The following is an 18,411-nucleotide window of genomic DNA, read 5'->3' as shown; positions in this document are numbered from 1 at the left end:
AAAAAAATTCCCACAGCAGAGTATTGGAAATGAGGGCGAATATTTTAAGATCTGATTGTAGGGTGTACTGAGCTGCTTTGGTTTATCTCTTTGTAAGGCTTGCACACTACAAACATAGTTACGTTTCGTTATGTCCCACTGGGAATAAAAATTAAGTCGTGTCTTTGGGACTAGGTCACATCTAATTGTAGGTGCGTATTAATTGAAAATGTTTGATATAGAACGTTCTTAAACAACAAAAATCATCGTGAACCCTTTTTTTTTTTTTCCCAAAGAAAGCTGTGTGAAACCTGGTGCTGTATTTCGATTCTTTGATAGTTCTTTGGGATGTTCTCATATCTGAATACTTTTTTCCCCTTAGGTGAGTGGAATCAAGACTCTCTATGAGTCTGAACTGGCTGATGCTCGAAGAGTTCTGGATGAAACTGCCAAAGAGAGGGCTAAATTACAGATTGAAATAGGAAAACTGAGGGCGGACATTGAGGAGCTCAATAAAAGGTAAGGAAAGTCCTGCATGACACGTATATATATATAAAGAAATAAATATTTTTACAACTAGAATGGTCAATATTTGCAGTGGGAATGATACTAATGATGCTGCTTAAAATGCCTTAGTGGGTGTCTTTTGGAAGCGCTGCAGATCAGTGAAAAGATACAGGCTTGTCAGAGGGAAATGCCTCAGCTCATCGGCACAGCTAGGCAGATAATCTGACCAGTCTATACACAAACGTATTTGTAGATGTAAGATTAATATACTGTGATTTGAGCAATTCAGACGTATAGAGGCTGAAGGAATCGGTTGTGCCTGCTTCTGTCCTATTGTACCTCTCCTGATGTGAACATGCGCACGTATAGCTGCTTGGTAAATTGGATTGAGAAACTGATCTAGATTAAAATTGACCCATCTGAGGAAGGCTAATTTTTAAACATTATCAGTTTTATTGTCTGGTTCACTGTATTGACTGATGGCAGAAATGAATAAAAAGGAAAAGGGAGGCCCTGAGCACATTGGGAATATGGAAGCAGTGTTGGCTTGAAAAATGTAAGTATGCAGGAAAAAGACCTTGTACCAACTACATCTTAAAAAAACTGCTGTTCAGTCAGCATCAAAGAGAATTGGCCTAATAAACTGCCTACTGAAGCCAAATGTAATCCATTATTTCAATTCCCACTCTAGGGAGTTTTTATAGTAAAATACTGTTCAGCAGTTGAAACTTCATTTTAGAATTAATATATGTGGTGGCAAAATCACTTTTTCACTGCTGATTGAATTTTGATACCTGTTTTGATAGATAAGATTTGGGAGTTAAAAGATTTTTCCTGAGCATGTCAGTATGTACATCACCCATATATGAATGTTGTTGGCCATAAAATTGCTTTTAATCCACTGGTGCCGGTACAGGCCTACTGCAAGTCTTTCATCTCCCTTCATTTACATCCAAGTGGTTATAAAAGGAATTAAGTGTTTCCCTCCCTTGTGTTTTTTTCTAACTAGTTGATTTATGATGAAACATTTCTTGTTTTCTCGGTAAACTTTGCTATATCACTAGATCTTCACTTTCTGTGCTGGGCCTTCTTGTTAGTCAGCCATTGGAGAGGTTTTGTGGACTTTGCCCCTAGAATTACTGTCCAAATGTGAAATAGCTGCAGTGTAAGGATCTCCATTTGAGTGAGTCACTGTAAAGCCTACTGAACTTGGTGCACAGTTCATACTAGAAGAGATGCCTGTGTGTGGTCTGACGACCTGTGCGCTAAAATTTACAGACTCAGTTAGCTAGGCCTTTGTTAACCGTAAAAAGACCTGACGGTAACTAGGTCAGATGTGAACCCCTGAAGTTAAGTGAGATGAATACCACCCAGCCCTACTGTGTTGTTCCTGTTGGGACTCATTTCCCTCTTAAACGCCTTAGGCCAGCAGTCTTGGCATTTACTTCAGATAATATATTTTGCGTGGCAGTCAGTGTTACATGGCCATCAAGGTCTTGACTCAGCCATGCCAGTCTCTTGCCTTCCTTTCCTGATTTCTTACACCTGGGGATCAAGAGCTCTTGTGCTCTATGGAAAGTGTCCTTAAAGATCTGCCAGCTCTGCTCTGCTCCCTTGTCCCTGAGGGCAGTTTCCCAGGGAGTCCTATTGACTAACTCCTTGAACAGCTGGAATTTCGCTTTCCTAAAATTCAGGGTCCTGACTTTACTCTTCACCTGACCCGTATCCCTCTGTGCTGTGAACTCCACCAGTGTGCGATCACTGCTGCCAAGGCTGCCTCCAATCTTGATGTCACCAATTAGCTCACTTCCGTTGGTGACCAACAGGCCCAGTATCGCATCCCCTCTGGTAGGGCTGTCTATTAGCGGGCTTAAGAAGTTACCCTCGATGCACTCCAGGAGTCCCCTGGGTTGCCTACAGCTCGCCGTGCTACTTCTCCAGCAGATGCTGGGGTGGTTGAAGTCCCCCAGCAGGACGAGAGCCTGCGAGCGCGATGCCTCCTGGAGCTGGAGTAAGGTGGCTTCGTTAACAGGCTCCCCTTGATCAGGTGGCCTGTAGTAGACACCAACCACAAGGTTCCCTTTGTGGCCTCAGTCTCTTAATTCTTGCCCGTAAGCTTTCACCCTGCTCGTGGCTGTTCTTCGGAGACAGCTCTTCACACTCTGTCCATCTCTTGACGTAGAGGACGAAGCCTCCAGCCCTCCTTCCTCGCCTGCCCCTTCTGAAGAGCCTGTAGCCATCGACAGCTGCACTCCAGCTGCGGGATTCCTCCCACCAGGTTTCAGTAATGGCAACCGGGTCGTAGCTTTCTCGCAGCACGGTGGGAACATTTAATTTACTAGTGAGATGCACAGCATTTTTGCTTTGGTGGAACAGCACGCTCCCACAAGACTGCAGAACCAGACCTGGGTAGTGATTGGGGTGCATTCTGCCATAGCATAGGTAACTTTGATGACCTGGCTAAGGAAAGTCTTCTGTCGTGATGTTCGTGAAGTGTCCATTCATATCTTTACTCGTGTCACAGGTCCACAGGCGAAGCAAAGCCTGGAGGTAGACATGTGTAGGCCTCATCCATCTGCTCCTTTAGCCGTCTTCCTGCTTGAGCCCAACGCAATGAGTTGGGAGACTGTCTTGCTGCAGCTTCCTCTGCCTGCTACCCCGCATGGTCACTGAAATACTTCCCTTGAGCAAACTTGGCTGCCTTCTGGGAAGAGAGCTCTCGAGAGCGACCGTAACCTGGTGTTCTTCAGAGAACACTGGCACATCTCAGCAGACACGCTGACTGCCGTTTGTAACTTCCAGGCATCCAGAGTCCTCCTAAAGCAGGTTGCACCTTTCGTAAAGTCTTCTGTCAGTTCGCTGCGTGAAGACAATAAACCAGGCTGAAATTGTAACTGTTGTTCATGCTCCGTGGGAAGCGGCGTTTGACCTTTAGGTACCGCACAGGCAGGTGGTTTCCAGATCCGATTGTCTGTGACACGCGCACAGTGGCGTGTTTTACTGTGCGACACATGCAACGCAGGGACACGTGTCTGGAGAGTATTTTGAAGACTTTCTGGTTGCTGCCAATTAACTCTCGTTCGAGTAGAAGTCATGTTTTGTCTGTGTGTCTCCTGCAGGCTGCGGAGCTCGCAGACACTGCACATATGTTACAGAACAGGATTCACAGCGACAGATTGTAACAACAATTAAGGAAAAAACAGTTACAGTTAAATGAAAGCAAATTCAGATACTTACACTAAGGAACGCAGAGAGCTTTGTAGCTAAGGTGTATCACAAAATAACTTGACAATTTATTCTGTAGTCAGAAAGAGATACACGTCATGATGAGGCATGTCAAGAAATACTGTCTGTAGGGCACACCAGTGCCCCGTAAAGCAGGATTTTTGGAAAAATAATTCTGGCCATCACGTTTTGTTAGAGTAATGGGCAAATTAAACATTCAAGAGGACAGTACAAGTGATGAGAATTTTGGGAACCAAGACTCAGGGTTTGGGCTGGGCAGCAAGGTTTGGATAATCTAGAGCAGTGGGTTTTTTTGGCATTTTTTTTTCCCTTTGCAAACATAATATTTTTTCCATGTTTGGAGTTGCAGACCAAATACAGAGATGTTTAAAGCCTATAAATAGCAGGACTCCTCTTTAAGTTATTTCTGTGGGCCCTTAAGAGCAGCCCAGTGACCACAGGCTGAAAACTACAGATCTCTAGAAGAGAAATTTGAGGAAAGGGAAGGAGAAAAATTAATTCTAAGTTGGTTTAAGAGAAAAAGACAAAAAGCCGTTCCCTGCATTCTTAGTGGTGTGAGACTAGAATAGCGAGCTTGAGCTGCAGCAAGGAAGGATTACTTCGTGGAACAAAACAGTTTTTTAATAACAGACACGTGCTGAGTGAAGATGCAGAAAGCCAGTGTGTTAGAGGAAAAGGTAAACAAATATTGGTGGGCAAGAGGAAGATGACCTGGATGATTTCTGTGAGTTGGATATAACAGCTCAAATAATCATATTTAAAGCGACCAGAGTTGCTTTGCTCCTAATGAAAACTGCTGAAGAAATACTGGTTTGTTTCTGAAGGGTGACCGTGTTTCCAAGTCCCCACTTTACTGCTTTGTGGGGAATACATCCTGGGGAACGGGCTCGGCCACATCAAGTACGAAGCACTGGGGATACGCGTGGGCCTCTTTGGGGAGATGCATGTGCTCTGCTTCGCAGGGGCTGTACTCCAAAGGCAGCGGCTAAATGTGCTGTGCAGCAGTGAGACGAAAAAAATACTGTTCACGCCTTGTGTGTAACGCAGCTTTATTGTCATCTCTTAGCTGTCTGAGCTGCCTTCTTGTTTTTCCCTTGCCTGCCCGTGAGATATGTTCTTCTTTATCAGGCAATGTGTTTGCAACACATTGGTGCAAGCTGTGAGTTTTGAGAGGCGTCTGTGATTACTTCTATTAGCTGCATTTGCAGGTTACTCTAGGAGCTGTCTAATGATACCCTAATCCTAATAAAATGTGTATAATAACAAAAGATCTGTAGTTGTAACCAAGACATGCTCAAGCTGTGTGTGCGCCCACGTATAAATTTAAGTAACTCTTGTTATTTCAGCTACAAGAAGAAAGATGCAGATTTGTCTGTGGCTCAGGGTCGCATTAAGGATCTTGAAGTGCTGTTCCATAGAAGTGAAGCAGAACTCAACACTGTCCTGAATGAGAAGCGCAGTCTGGAAGCAGAGGTGGCCGATTTGCGTGCCCAACTTGCTAAGGTATGTCAGCAAATGCCGCCTTGCTTTAGCACAGGAGAGGGTACGTGTTATAAAACTTGTTATTTTTCTTTGCAGTTAGTTTATATTCTGAACATCACTGATCCTGTTCGCTTACTGCTGAACCTTTGCCTGCCCCTCTTGCATATAAAACTAAATCATAAGAAACCAAAGCAACACGGTGTTTTAAAAATTTTGCTAGTCAAAAGCTTTTATTTAAAAATCTCTGGTGCTTCTATATTCATGAGAGATCACTTTACTAAATGTTGTCCTTTGTAAGGTGCTGCACAATTTTAAACCTGTGTTGGAGTACCCAGTGGGACTGCACTAGCAAGAAAAAGAACAATGTGCAAGATATTGTGCTTGAGGAATTAATATTCCTCAGCTCCATTATCGTCTTGTTTTGAAATAATCATAGGTTTTAAATAACTGGTATATAAACATGAAAGCTTGTTTTAAATATTCACGCACACACAGAGTCAGTGGCTTGACATTAGATTTGTTGCTGTGAATAATCAGTCCAAAAATGTGAAATGAAAGCCATGAAAGGGTTATAGATGGAAAATAGGGATCCAGACAAAATTCCATCTTTATCTTTAAAATTCTTTACTAGGCTGAAGATAGCCATGCTGTGGCTAAGAAGCAGTTGGAGAAGGAGACACTCATGCGTGTGGATCTGGAGAATCGGTGCCAGAGCTTGCAAGAGGATCTGGATTTCAGGAAGAATGTGTTTGAGGAGGTATCAACCTAGCAATCCCATCATAGTCTGAAGTTTATGTAGCTTTTATTCAAACTGACTATAAGCAATTACTGACTAGTCCAGGTAGGGAAAATCAGTATTATCCTTGCTATAAATGGCTTAAGTAATAAAATAGATAATGGTTTTGCAGGAGTTAGATGGGAAATCAGTGGCAGAGCTGGCATGAGAGCCAAGTGACAAGGGTGTTGTTCCATGAGCAGGTGAGCTGCTGCAGCAGCTGACTGCTGTGGGAAAGGGAGAGCTTGTTCCCTCTCTCTGGACCTCGTTGCATGACACTGCTCCTTACTTGCACCAACTTTGGTGGTGGTTGGACCTGACTATAACCTGTTTTCATTGTCGAGAACAGTATGCAATTACCCTGCTTTTTGCAGAGCTAGTTTTCTGCCTGTTTAGTGAGTTGAGTTGGCTCATAGTGGTTCTAGTGAGGACCAGAGTTTTTATAAAGTCATTAGTGGGAATGCACAGGTGGGGACTGGGAAAGGGAAGCATGACCACCTCTGTCAGTTTATTCCATCTTGCGGAGCCAGCGCTGACCTTTGGTTCTTCTGCAAGCTCATTCAGTTCGTGGCTGCTGAGCAATTGCCACATGTTTCTGCCCTTCATCTCACCTATGCTAGTTGTGGTGTTTGGCTCACCGTGCACCAAACCATTTCAGCCTGATTAACTAGCAAAATAGGTAGTGGGTTTTGGTTGAGTGTAATTCTTGCCAGTTTAGCGGCTGAGTTATGTATTACCACAGAATGAAATGAGTGCCCAGACTGGATTAAGGGATGAGGTGGGTCTGTGTTGCTAAGGAGAGGGGCTGGAGCAGGGCAGAGGAGCCACCCGGGTAGATCACCCTGAGTTTTACTGACCATTCTCTCACTGCCATGCCCTGGAGTAGTTGGATTTCTGCATGCGACTGCAGTGGCAGAGCCTTGCTTGGTTGTGAGGCCTTAAAATAACTTTGCTTCCTGAGGAGAGCTGCGTTGCTACTGACTAAAGGTGAAGCTAAATGAGACAACAGAAACTAATCTTTAAGCTTGCCACGCTGAAGTGGGGCTGTTCCTTCAGCCATCCCTGGAGCCCTTTGATCCTTTAGCTTAGTGAATTCATTTGGTTCAGTGAAGGGTCCAAAGCTCTATTAGAATTAGAACGCCGTGATTGGAGTGTGGCAAGTGAAGTCTGCTTATTCTAGCGGCGTTGAGCTGCTAGATCAGCTCAGTCCTTCACCTGATGCTTTATAGTCCCCCATGATGGTTTTGTGGCTTCCAAGGAGTCATTGCCTACAGTTACTGAGAGGCTGCTGCTTGCTAGTTTTCTTGGCATAAAAATTCACCGCAGAAGGGAAAGTGTCTTCCAGATCACGTCAGGGCACATTGCTGTGAGTAGAAGGGCATGTTTCGAAGAGTCTATTTTTAGGCGTAGACTATTTCTGCAAAACAACTTGTGAAGTTGCTCTGAATTTGTGTTAGCCCGCTGTGACACCAGTCTAGGCATGCAAAGTGAGCATGTGCTGTCGTGGCCCTGGTGCTACCTTCAGGCCTCTTCTCAGCACTCGGTACCGCTCCCTTGTTTGTCTTACCCTGAAGGGAGAAATTGTTTCTTTCTGGTGCCACGCGTTCAGGCCTGGCCAGGTCTCTGCAGGGCTCAACATGAATAAGTGCGTGAGTAAGTCTTACCTCACTAGTTTGGGACCAGTGTTCTGGGCACAGAGAAAGTCGTACTTCTCTAAAAACGAAAATTTCTTAGTACAAACTCTGACTAGAAAAAATTATGTCTTCAGGATTGCTTGGGTTGGTGCTTTATTACTAATGTAATCAAGATCTAATGAGTCATCCAGTATATAGAAAAAGAGAGAAGATGTGCGCATGCTTAAAAGTGAAATTTGAAGATGCAGTTTTTCTTTATAGTGATTCTTTTTTCAATATATCTAATGGTTCACAAAAGGTGTTTGTTTTTATCTGACTCCTTATAGACTGGTATTGTAATGTAGGGATGTATATTGAGAAGGAAAAGGCTTGTAGTGCAGCACGTGGAATCTCTTTGCTGTGTAAAAATTCATGTTCTCTTCTCGCCCCGCCCCTTCCCCCACTTCCACTTTTGTAGCATAAAACAGCTGCTTACCTAAATTGTATATGGATATTTTTAAACATGTTTTTAAGTTGGATCATTTTTAAGAATTATATCCTGCCAAATGAAAACAGTAACTTGCATCAGTTAGTATACGCGGTAATTCTTAGGCTTAAATGCCTTTAGTACTGTAGCTCCTATATACTAAATAATTAGCACTGAAATAGTTAATTGTTGTCTGCATGTAATTGCTTGTACTGTTTACCCTAATGTGGGAATTTTGTCCACGTTTCTGTGTGTGTAGGAAATAAGGGAAACAAGAAAACGACATGAACATCGCTTGGTAGAGGTGGACACTAGTCGCCAACAGGAGTATGAATCCAAAATGACTCAGGCCCTGGAGGATCTGCGAAATCAACATGACGAACAAGTCAAACTGTACAAGATGGAGCTTGAGCAGACTTACCAGGCTAAGGTAACTACTGCTGCCACAGCACTGGCTGACAGGAAGCCCAGTTGGCGAGATAAAACCATTTCCATCAGCCCTACTGTCTTTGGGGAGACAAGTAATTATAATATGAAGAAGCTTTGTCCTGGTGTTCAGATGCCTCCTCTGGTGTTGGGTGCAGATGCATTTCCAGGGAGGTCATAGCCAGAGGTAATAGCTAGGAATAGCTTTAGCCAAGAAAGGCCGGTTTGTGAGAAAATATCTGGAACTGTTGGTCACTGTGGAGGACACAGTGGGAATGGCAGACATCATGCAGCAGCTGATTAAACAGTTTCTTCTGCTGTAAGTGCTTTGATTTTTTTCTTGATGTCAGTAGATCCAGTTCTGTGTTCAAAATGGAGGTGGTGGAGGAGATTTGCAATAGGTACAGTGTGTTGGCTCTGAGAAGCTGGAGAGCTTGGAGCATGGCTGCGTTTCAGTATGGGCTTTTGCCTGGATGCAGTGAGCTTGCAAATTAACATGGACGTACTGAGAGGGGCTCCACGTCTAAGGTTGCATTGTCACTTTACTCTTACTGTGGCCTTGGCAATGTTCTTGCTGGCCCCAGTACTCTTTTAAATGGGTGTAATCCTTATCACATTTCAGTGATCGAAGTTAGTTCTGGATTGGAAAATTACTAGATGCGGTTGTGGTTTTATTGGTGGCAGAGAGACTTCAGGCAAGGTAGTGGACCTTTTTGGACCAGCTTTCGTGATGAAAACCGTGGTCTGTAAATCATAGAATAGTTTGGGTTGGAAGGGACTGTTACAGGCCATCTAGTCCAACCCCCCTGCAGTGAGCAGGGACATCTTCAGCTAGAGTAGGTGCTCAGAGCCTCATCCAACCTGACCTTGAATGTTTCCAGGAACGGGGCATCTACCACCTCTCTGGGCAGCCTGTTCCAGCGTTTCACCACCCTCATCATAAAAAATGTTGTCCTTATATCTAGCCTGAATCTCCCCTCTTCCAGTTTAAAACTGTTCCCCCTTGTCCTGTGGCTCCCCTCCCTGATCCAGAGTCCCTCCCCAGCTTTCCTGGAGCCACTGTAGGGACTGGAAGGTGATTTAAGGTCTCCCTGGAGCCTTCTCTTCTCCAGGCTTAACAACCCCAACTTCCTCAGACAACATTCTCCAACATTCCCTAATGTTACGCAATTCTTATCATAAACTTACGAGGTTGCATCTTAAAAAATTTTATTTAAGATTAAGTAGCTTCTATTTTTTACCAAAAGGGGTAGGTATCTGGGCAGGGTATCTGACTCAATGCAAGTGACTTGTATAATAAAACTTGCCTTCCAGCTGGAGAATGCCATGCTGGCCTCTGACCAAAATGACAAAGCTGCTGGTGCAGCTCGAGAGGAGTTGAAGGAGGCTCGCATGAGAATAGAAGCTCTCAGCTACCAGCTTTCTGGCCTTCAGAAACAGGTAAAGGGACTAAATTTGATTTCATCTCTGATATACAAACAATACAGTGCTCTCTATATCAACACTTCTGTTCCTTCATAGTTTCTGGTTTTTATGGAGAGAAATCTTTGTTTGTTTGGGAGGGAGATGAACCCACGGTACCCACATAGATGCCAACTGCATTTTCCATTGTGCTGTCTGCCTAGGCTAGTGCAGCAGAAGATCGCATTCGTGAATTGGAGGAAATGATGGCTGGTGAGCGGGAAAAGTTTAGGAAGATGCTAGATGCAAAGGAGAGGGAAATGACAGAAATGAGGGACCAGATGCAGCAGCAGCTTACAGAGTACCAGGAACTGCTTGATGTTAAATTAGCACTGGACATGGAGATCAGTGCTTACCGAAAACTCCTGGAAGGGGAAGAGGAAAGGTATGTACGGATCCCATATTCTTTTCTTTGGACTAACAGGTGTCCTTTTCATTTCTTGTGCTTTTTTTTTTTTTTCTACCATTTGAGCAGGAATGCCCAGATTTTGTTTTGCTAAAGTCATGTAGGCTTCACTCCCAGCATGTGTTGCATGGAACACTTACATGGAACACTTGCAAGTGTTCTCATGTGAACGCTATCTTTATTTTATTTTGCTTTTTATAATGGTCTCAGAGTGGGGTGTATATCATTCTGTGCTTTGCGTTCATCTCCTCTTTTTGTTCAAGTGCTTTTGTGTTTTCCTGTTTTTAAACCATGTGGCCCATGTGTGTTTAGCAGTAGATATACCAGAGGGGAGGACTGAGTGATCTGTGTTGCTCTCGTTAGCAATGCTTTCCGTGTCATGTAATCACGCTAGACAACTTCTCAGGGATGCACAGCTGCCCCCCCAGCCTTTCTTTTCTATGTAGTCCTCCTGACACACACAGTGAGGCTACTTTCAGCCTTGGGGTATATTATAGTCTGGTTACTGAGTATATTGTAGTGTTATTGCTTTGTGTGTAGTTCCCTGGATGAGTTAATTAAAACGCTTGCTTCGTTGTGTTAAGGTTGAAGCTCTCTCCAAGTCCCTCCTCCCGTGTTACAGTCTCTCGGGCTACCTCCAGCAGCAGCAGTAGCAGTACTTCGCTCGTTCGCGCTTCCCGAGGCAAGAGAAAACGTATTGAAACCGAGGAGTTTTCAGGCAGCGGAACAAGTGGAATTGGCACTGGAAGCATTAGCGGCAGCAGTAGTAGCAGTAGCTTCCAAATGTCCCAGCAAGCTTCAGCTACGGGAAGTATCAGCATAGAAGAGATAGACCTGGAGGGCAAATATGTTCAACTTAAGAACAACTCGGAGAAGGTGAGTGTCAGCAGAACTCCTAGAAAACGAGGAGGAGGAGCTAAATTGAAATGTTCTACAGCCTTTTGGAGCACAAGTGTGTGGAGTCACTTGGAGAGTAGGAGCAACATCTCAAGGTGCAGCGTCCTGCGATAATAAACACAGGCATTTGAAGGTTGAACGTTACAGTGTGCTAACATGAGTGTAATGTTTGCAGGAAGAGAACATAGTTTGTGTCCCAGATGTCTAAATGTGTGCTGTTACCTTGCTTATGTAAATAGCTTTGCTGACTCTAGCAGAACCTTTTTGTGTGAGATGTGTATCTTTTTAAATTTTGATGAATGACCTTATGGGATTTACACGTTAGACTATTAATGGGTATAGAAAAACACTTTCAAGTTAGAATGCAGATGGCTAACAACCATGTGAATAAATTTATATTTGCATTATTTTAATAACAAAGAGACCTAGAGAAAACTCTGATGCCTGTTTGCTCTGTTTTGCTCACCTTAAATAACCTTATGACTCTTTCCATTAGGATCAGTCTTTGGGTAACTGGAGACTGAAAAGACAAATTGGAGATGGAGAAGAAATTGCTTACAAATTTACTCCTAAATATGTCCTCAGAGCTGGGCAGACTGTAACAGTAAGTTACACTTGCAGTATGTCAACAACGTACTTTGTTGTTGTTGCTGTGGCAGTTGTAAATGTGATGTTTGGTACAGCCGGACTTGGCGTGTGACTCCTGATTTCATGGATCTCACTTCAGAGGAGCAGGATTTCAGTTATAAATATACAGAACAGAAATTGACTTTCTATATTAGCACTTCAGTATTTGGGACCATTTCAGGCACAGAGAAAGTTGAAGAAAAAGGTATTTTGGGGGAGTGGGTCAAGGGCTGTTTGTTTTCAAACACCTTTGCCCAGGGTTGGAACGCTAATCCTGCTCAACACCTTCATGAAATAGGAATGTTTCAGAGTATTCATTCAGTAGACTCTAGTTAAGATTAAGACGAGACCTTCTCAGCCTTGACTGTAGTAGAACAGCTGCTTTTCTATAATTTTGCATTTTATTTTCAGTCTGCAACAGACGTTCTTTCAGAAGAAAAAAAAAAAGGCTTTCTTTTAATCAGTTCCAGCTATTTCTACTTAAGCATCAATTGCTCAGATAAATATAAAAGATTAAATAATTACACTACAAGCTGCATTTTATGTCTTGGCTTTATACAGTATTGTCATTGAGACAGTGGTAGGAGGAGAAATTTGTGTATTTGGTAAAGAATTGATGACTGCAATATTAGATAATTTTTTTTATGGCTAGCGTTCCTTTTTGTGGTAAACTGAGGTTATATCTTACTCCAAGTAGTGGTGTAGGTAAAGGGGTGAAACTGCCATTGGAATTCAGAAACAAAACTGGTATGTAAAGTAGGAGAATGAGGGGGTTCTGTATATTTAAAAATAAAACGTGTATGAATAGCTAATTACAGAATGTCTTTCTCACTAGATTTGGGGCGCAGATGCAGGCGTATCTCATAGCCCCCCTTCTGTTCTCGTGTGGAAGAATCAAGGCAGCTGGGGCACTGGAGGAAACATTCGCACGTACCTCGTAAACTCTGAAGGAGAGGTAGGCCGTGTCTGTAGAAAAAAAGATGTGGTCTGGGTTATCTCCTTGACTTTAATGTGGGGAGGGCGGGGGGGCGGGGCAGATGACAAAATCCTGATTTTTAAGATCTCTCCCCTATTGTCTTCTAAAAGAAGACAGTTTATAACGCGGAAATACTTAAATATCTATATGTAACTCTGAGATTTTTGGAAAACTGCGATCATTGTCCTAATAACATCCATAGACTTTTTTGTCCTATTTTAGAAAAACACCCCGCTAGTACAGAATTTGTTGGGAATTTGAGTGCGTATTTTCAGAAGAGACAACGGAAATGAGTACTGCTGGCAATTCAAACCTACATTACATAGTACCTACGATATTCTGGGGTGCTGTATAAATATTAATGTAGGAAGAGGGCGGTCCTTTCAATGTTGGAAGCATATCGGAAGCTTTCATTTGGCACAGGTTCCTGTATATTCTCCATTGTCCTACACCTGCCCTCAACTGATTTCTTAAAACCATCCCTGCAGAAGACTCCTGCAAGGGAGGATCTACTTTGGCTGTTATTCATAAATGTGCCATTTTCCTAGTGATCTGGTACAAATGGGAAAGTGAAGCAGACCACAGTTGTATCAGTTTTCATGCTGCCTTTCTTGCTGGCAATTCTGTGGAAGCACTTTGTGCAGGAACAGCAGGATGGGCCAAGAGGGCCGATCGCTTGTACAAATAGAAAGCTAACTGCCTTAGTGTCCAAATAGAAGTGGTTAAACTGGGTCTGAAAAAAATTCAAATCCACGTCCGTTCCCGTTGTGGTTACCTTTAGTAACCCTGCTCAGAAGTGTATGTTTAGAGTGACTTTTTCCACAAGTAGAAATTTGCACCTGTGATTTCAAGGGTGCAAGTGTGCAGAAGAACTTCGTACTACTAAGAAGTGTTAAAAATAATGTAGTAATAAATGAAGCTTCTTGGGGTTTTAGAATTCTTTTTAGTGCCTGGTTTGGAAGACCATCCTGATAATTGATATATGCAATTGATATAGAATAGTTGGTAGAAATTAGGAACATACTTTAATGCTGTGTAATCAGACTGAGAAGCTTTCTCACATTATGGTATGTCTCAGATGGCTCGTAGCTGGGTCTGCCGTGGCCTTGTATAAAATTGACTAACGACCACCTGAAACATGGCTGCTGCTTCTCAGATCCCTAGGCAATGAAAGAAACTTCCTGAAGCTCAATTGCATTACCATGCCTTTTAGTGGATAGAAATGGGAATGTTGTTGTGGTTTGCAGGATATTACCGGTATTTGCTTGCATAGCTAATGTTACATCTAGGGCAAGGTGCTTTAAACCATCCAAAACTTAATCAGGGGCATTATATTGATGGTATAGCAAAAACTTAAGAGACAGAGTACTGACCATCTCCTTATCTCTCTCACTTTGTGTAGGAAGTTGCAGTGAGAAGTGTTACTAAATCAGTAGTTGTGCGAGAGAATGAAGAGGAAGAGGATGAAGCAGAGTTCGGAGAAGACGACCTTTTCAACCAACAGGTAATAAAATGCAGACCAGATGTTTAACTTGTGCCTTTTTGGTTGGATTAATCAGGCATAAGATTTAGGGGGAGTCCCTTCAACTTTTGCCAGCTCTGAGCTTCCTGGTCCATTTTTCCAATGGATGCTTGCAGAGGACGATCTCGGAATGGCTTGCAACCCTGCAGCATTACTACAACGCGCAGAGGGCGTGATGTGAGCAATTTTTCCAGGAATTGCTGCTCAAATCAGTAACGGTACAGCTCAAGCAGTGGCTAATGTCAGGTCAGGATGCCAGGGTATCTGTGGAAGGTATGCAACAGAGCACAGATTTACAGCGTTGCAATGACATAGACTCTTTTTAGGGTTAGTAAGATTAGTTCCAGCAGTCAGTGTTCCTCCCGTTCCAGTATTTGCTCCTCTATAAAAAAAGAGTCGGTGGTATTCTTGCTGTAAGCATAATATAACCATTGGGAAATATAACTACTAAAAAGCAGGAAAAGGGGAGGGCTTCTGCTGCTGGAGGCTTCAGCTTATGGTGTGTTTTGTGATAGTACATACCTGCTACCTCTGAAATAAACTTGGTTTTTCTTAATAACACCACCTATATGTTTTCATAACCTTTAGTTAAGTACTGGGAAATAACTGACCAGCAGTCGGTAGAGTGAAAAGGAGAAAGATACTCCATACAAGTGATATCAGAAAATACTTTAAATTTATTTCAAACTCGAGTGATTTGTTCTCCCGGTCAGTGGCCATTAGTAGCTCTTTTTCACAAAGATTCATTCTGCGCAGGTTTGAAGTTGAGTTCTGAAAGCTTTTTTGGTCTCCAGGAGATTGAGCAGTGTATTTGTAGTATAAAGCAGCTGAAACAGAAACTTTTTTTTTTTACCAAAAGCAGCAGCTAACGCAGCATAGATCTCTCTCAAATGGAAACATCATTTGAAATAAAGGAAGGCGCTTCCTGTTCTAAAGCTAATGGCATCGTGATTTTCAGTTGTCATCTGTGTTGATGTTGGAAGTGTGGGGATTTACCAATCAGCCCCCTGTAGAAAACCGCAACCGGAGCAGCAGTGTCTTAATCCTGGCAGCAGGCTGTAACACGGGCTGTGCATTCTCTGCAGCTGTGATGCTCCCTGAATACAACCAAACTACAAAAAAACAAATATGCTTTTGACAACTGAGATGATAACCAGAGTCCAGGCTTACAATATGAGAAGCTGGTAAGAACTGAGTTCAACTATGTCTGTCTTATTTTAGGGGGATCCCAGAACAACCTCTAGAGGATGCGCAGTGATGTGAAGAACGAAAAAAGAAGCTCTTACTTGCTTTTTTGTTCCATTTACTTCCTTTTACTTTTGCTATTTTTTTCCCTTCAGAGCCACTGAAAACTATTTTTATATGCATCATCTGATTTCTTTGAAGTTTACTCCTTGGTACATTTTGATAAAAAAAAATTCAAAAAAAAAACCCTTTACTGAACACAACTGCCAGAATTTTTAATAGATTTCTTTATTTTTCCCGCTTTGTTTAAACACTATATTGGGATACAACATTTTTTCCCATACAGAGTTTAAAGTCTTATGTACAAACCTGCAGCAGAAAAGAAGTTTTTAGCTAACGTGGGGTGAGAGTCCTTGAGTGTATGGTAAATCTATAATGGCACGGGTGACCAGGATAACTAAAAAAAAAAAAAAAAAGGGTGGGGGGGCATCTGTGGGGCCGCAGAAGAGATTCACAGTGGTGTTTCCTCCATACTTTAAGAAATGGTAGTATCTTGCCTGGTATCCTCAGCAGCGCCCAGCTTAGGAAAATTAGACCCCAAGCTCATTAAAAATGCTGCTTCACCAATGGAAGTAACAAAGGGAAGTTGCATTTCGGCCGTTCTCGGCTCAGGACGGCAGCATCTTGCCCTGCTGCGGGGTTTCACAGCCTAGTGGTAAAAACATCTGTGGCTGTCAACACCTTAGCGTTGGATTGTTATTTCAGAAGATGGAGAATGAGGGGTTCTGCTTACTGAATACAGACACCAGCTTAAGGTATGGAAGCGTGAAAACCAGAGTTTTATTTTCAGGGGAGTTTGACATTGTCACCGATGAGACCTTGTTACATCGTGGACGCAAGTTCTGATGCACGGTGTTTATGATGTTAAGCATCACAGTTTAATGCTTTTGACATATTAAGCATTAAACAGAATGGTTAAGATTTTAGATGTTAAAAAGGGATTTTTAAAGGTTATCCTGTGTAAATGTTGGCTCTTTTAATCAGAGCTAGATGCAGCCTGTTCATACTTCTCTTATATTCAAAGGGGCTTTGTCAGATAACTTAAGGAGCGGTATTTGCAAAATAGTACAGAAATAGTTTAATAACTTCTTGAAAGGAACTGCTGCTGTAGGACATAAGCATTGCTTTGCAGCGTTCAAGTGCTTGAAGTCAAGTCTAACAGCGAGTGAAGGGAGAATAATGCTTTTTATTACAAAAATGCTTTTATGAGTAGCCGGCGATTTTTATTTCGGTATGACGCATTTTGTATCTGACAGTGTCCCTTTAGCTTTAGGTTTCTTCTGCTGCGTTTCTGTGGAGGTAACTCTGACTCCCATAAGGGTTAGTGTTCATAGAGCAGTGCATCTTTAAGCACTAGGAAAAATACTTGACTGCTCCAAAGAATGTATTGGCTACTGTACAAGCAAAAGTTGGGGTTTTTCCAGTAGTTATTAGTTTGAATACAAAATTTAGATACCATTTGACGCCAGCATAGAATCCTGTTTTTACCTGCACTCTTGAACTCTGACCTTGTCATTCGAATAGTTTAGACTCATCAAACGGGCTACAAGGTTTGGATGTTTTCGGTGGCTTTTGGACATTATGTTCTCTGAACAGTATTGTGACTGACAGATATAACCTAGAGTGTCAGTTTAGTGGCTTTGACTGATGGCTTTGTAACGCAAGCAGGGTGGGAACAAAGGGGTTTTTTTAAGCTTCCGGATTTATTTTGCCATTTGAAAATAAATCAAAGATGCTACTTTTCTCTCTTTGAGTGGGATGACTGAATTACTGAAGTTAAACTAATAGAAATGTAGAATTATGTTTTAATCTGTTATTAGCAGATCCATTACAAAAAACCAGTATGAAGATTTGGCTGTTTGGGCTAATGGGATAACTTTGTTGATGTACTTGTCCATTTTTCTAATGTAGTTTTCCCACTCTGCTTGAATAGAAGGTTAAATATGTAGTAAACCATGTCTATCTCTCTGTAAAATGTATCTTGTGAAATTATGTTTCTCAGACATACTGTTATCAATTACCTCTTCTAAATTTGTTATGCAAACGAATGCAATCAATGTAAAAGCATTTTTGCAATGCACCTTCCAACCACTGGACCGAATTTCCCTTTCTGACCCACAGCTTCTATAATATATTTAGATAATGTTTGAGGGCTTTTTGCTTTTTTTTTTTTTCCTAAAGGTCTGTGTTGTTTTTTTTTTTCCACACTGGCCAGTTTTCAGATTGCTTATTCTTCTTTAAGGTTGTCCTGTAAATTCAAGATTGTTCTGTGATCTTAAATACTAAAGCAATGAGTGTGTAGTTCATTTACATTTTTTCTGTATTTTTCTGTATTTACATTTTTCTGTTTTGGTTTTTTTTTTTCCTGCAAAGAATGGGCTAGGAAAGGCAGCTCGAACAAAGAGAACCTCTTGCTACCTGAGCCATTGTTTTCTTAACAGCTACTGTATGGGGAACGTGTCGTCTTGTAGCTTTACGGACTGGTGCTTGCAGACTTTTTTTGTGATGAGCACCGGTGCCCTTCAGTAACAGTCTGCAGAATTTGTCCTTTAGATTTGTAACCGTGTCCTTTAACTTTGGAAACAGTTTAGTTTCTTCTTCAGTACCATGTTTTAGGTGTTATGCACATGTTCATGTAAAGTAGTGACTGACACTGTGGGAAAAGCCGAACGCCAACAGTCTCAACGTGGGTGATTCTGTCACCACAGGGCTTTCTAAAAGGCTACTAAAAACATGAGAAATAATTCCTAGCTGTAAATTAC

General features: G+C 42.2%; 1 protein-coding gene across 1 annotated transcript in view; it reads left to right on the top strand.

Annotated features, from left to right (window-relative positions):
• The window catches only part of LMNB2 (lamin B2), a 32,035-nt gene extending 13,624 nt beyond the window's left edge, over window positions 1–18,411 (top strand). The window contains exons 2-12 of the mRNA XM_063358023.1: window positions 362–498; window positions 5,079–5,235; window positions 5,846–5,971; window positions 8,349–8,519; window positions 9,830–9,955; window positions 10,141–10,361; window positions 10,967–11,258; window positions 11,776–11,883; window positions 12,742–12,861; window positions 14,285–14,386; window positions 15,626–18,411. Coding sequence (XP_063214093.1) covers window positions 362–498; window positions 5,079–5,235; window positions 5,846–5,971; window positions 8,349–8,519; window positions 9,830–9,955; window positions 10,141–10,361; window positions 10,967–11,258; window positions 11,776–11,883; window positions 12,742–12,861; window positions 14,285–14,386; window positions 15,626–15,667 — 1,602 coding nt within the window. The 3' untranslated portion in view covers window positions 15,668–18,411. The remainder of the gene's footprint in view (window positions 1–361; window positions 499–5,078; window positions 5,236–5,845; window positions 5,972–8,348; window positions 8,520–9,829; window positions 9,956–10,140; window positions 10,362–10,966; window positions 11,259–11,775; window positions 11,884–12,741; window positions 12,862–14,284; window positions 14,387–15,625) is intronic.

Source organism: Chroicocephalus ridibundus, chromosome 22, assembly GCF_963924245.1.
Source record: "Chroicocephalus ridibundus chromosome 22, bChrRid1.1, whole genome shotgun sequence".
Taxonomy (NCBI): Eukaryota; Metazoa; Chordata; class Aves; order Charadriiformes; family Laridae; genus Chroicocephalus; species Chroicocephalus ridibundus.
The sequence above is the reverse complement of the archived record's forward strand: the minus strand, read 5'-3'. Positions and strand labels throughout refer to the sequence as shown.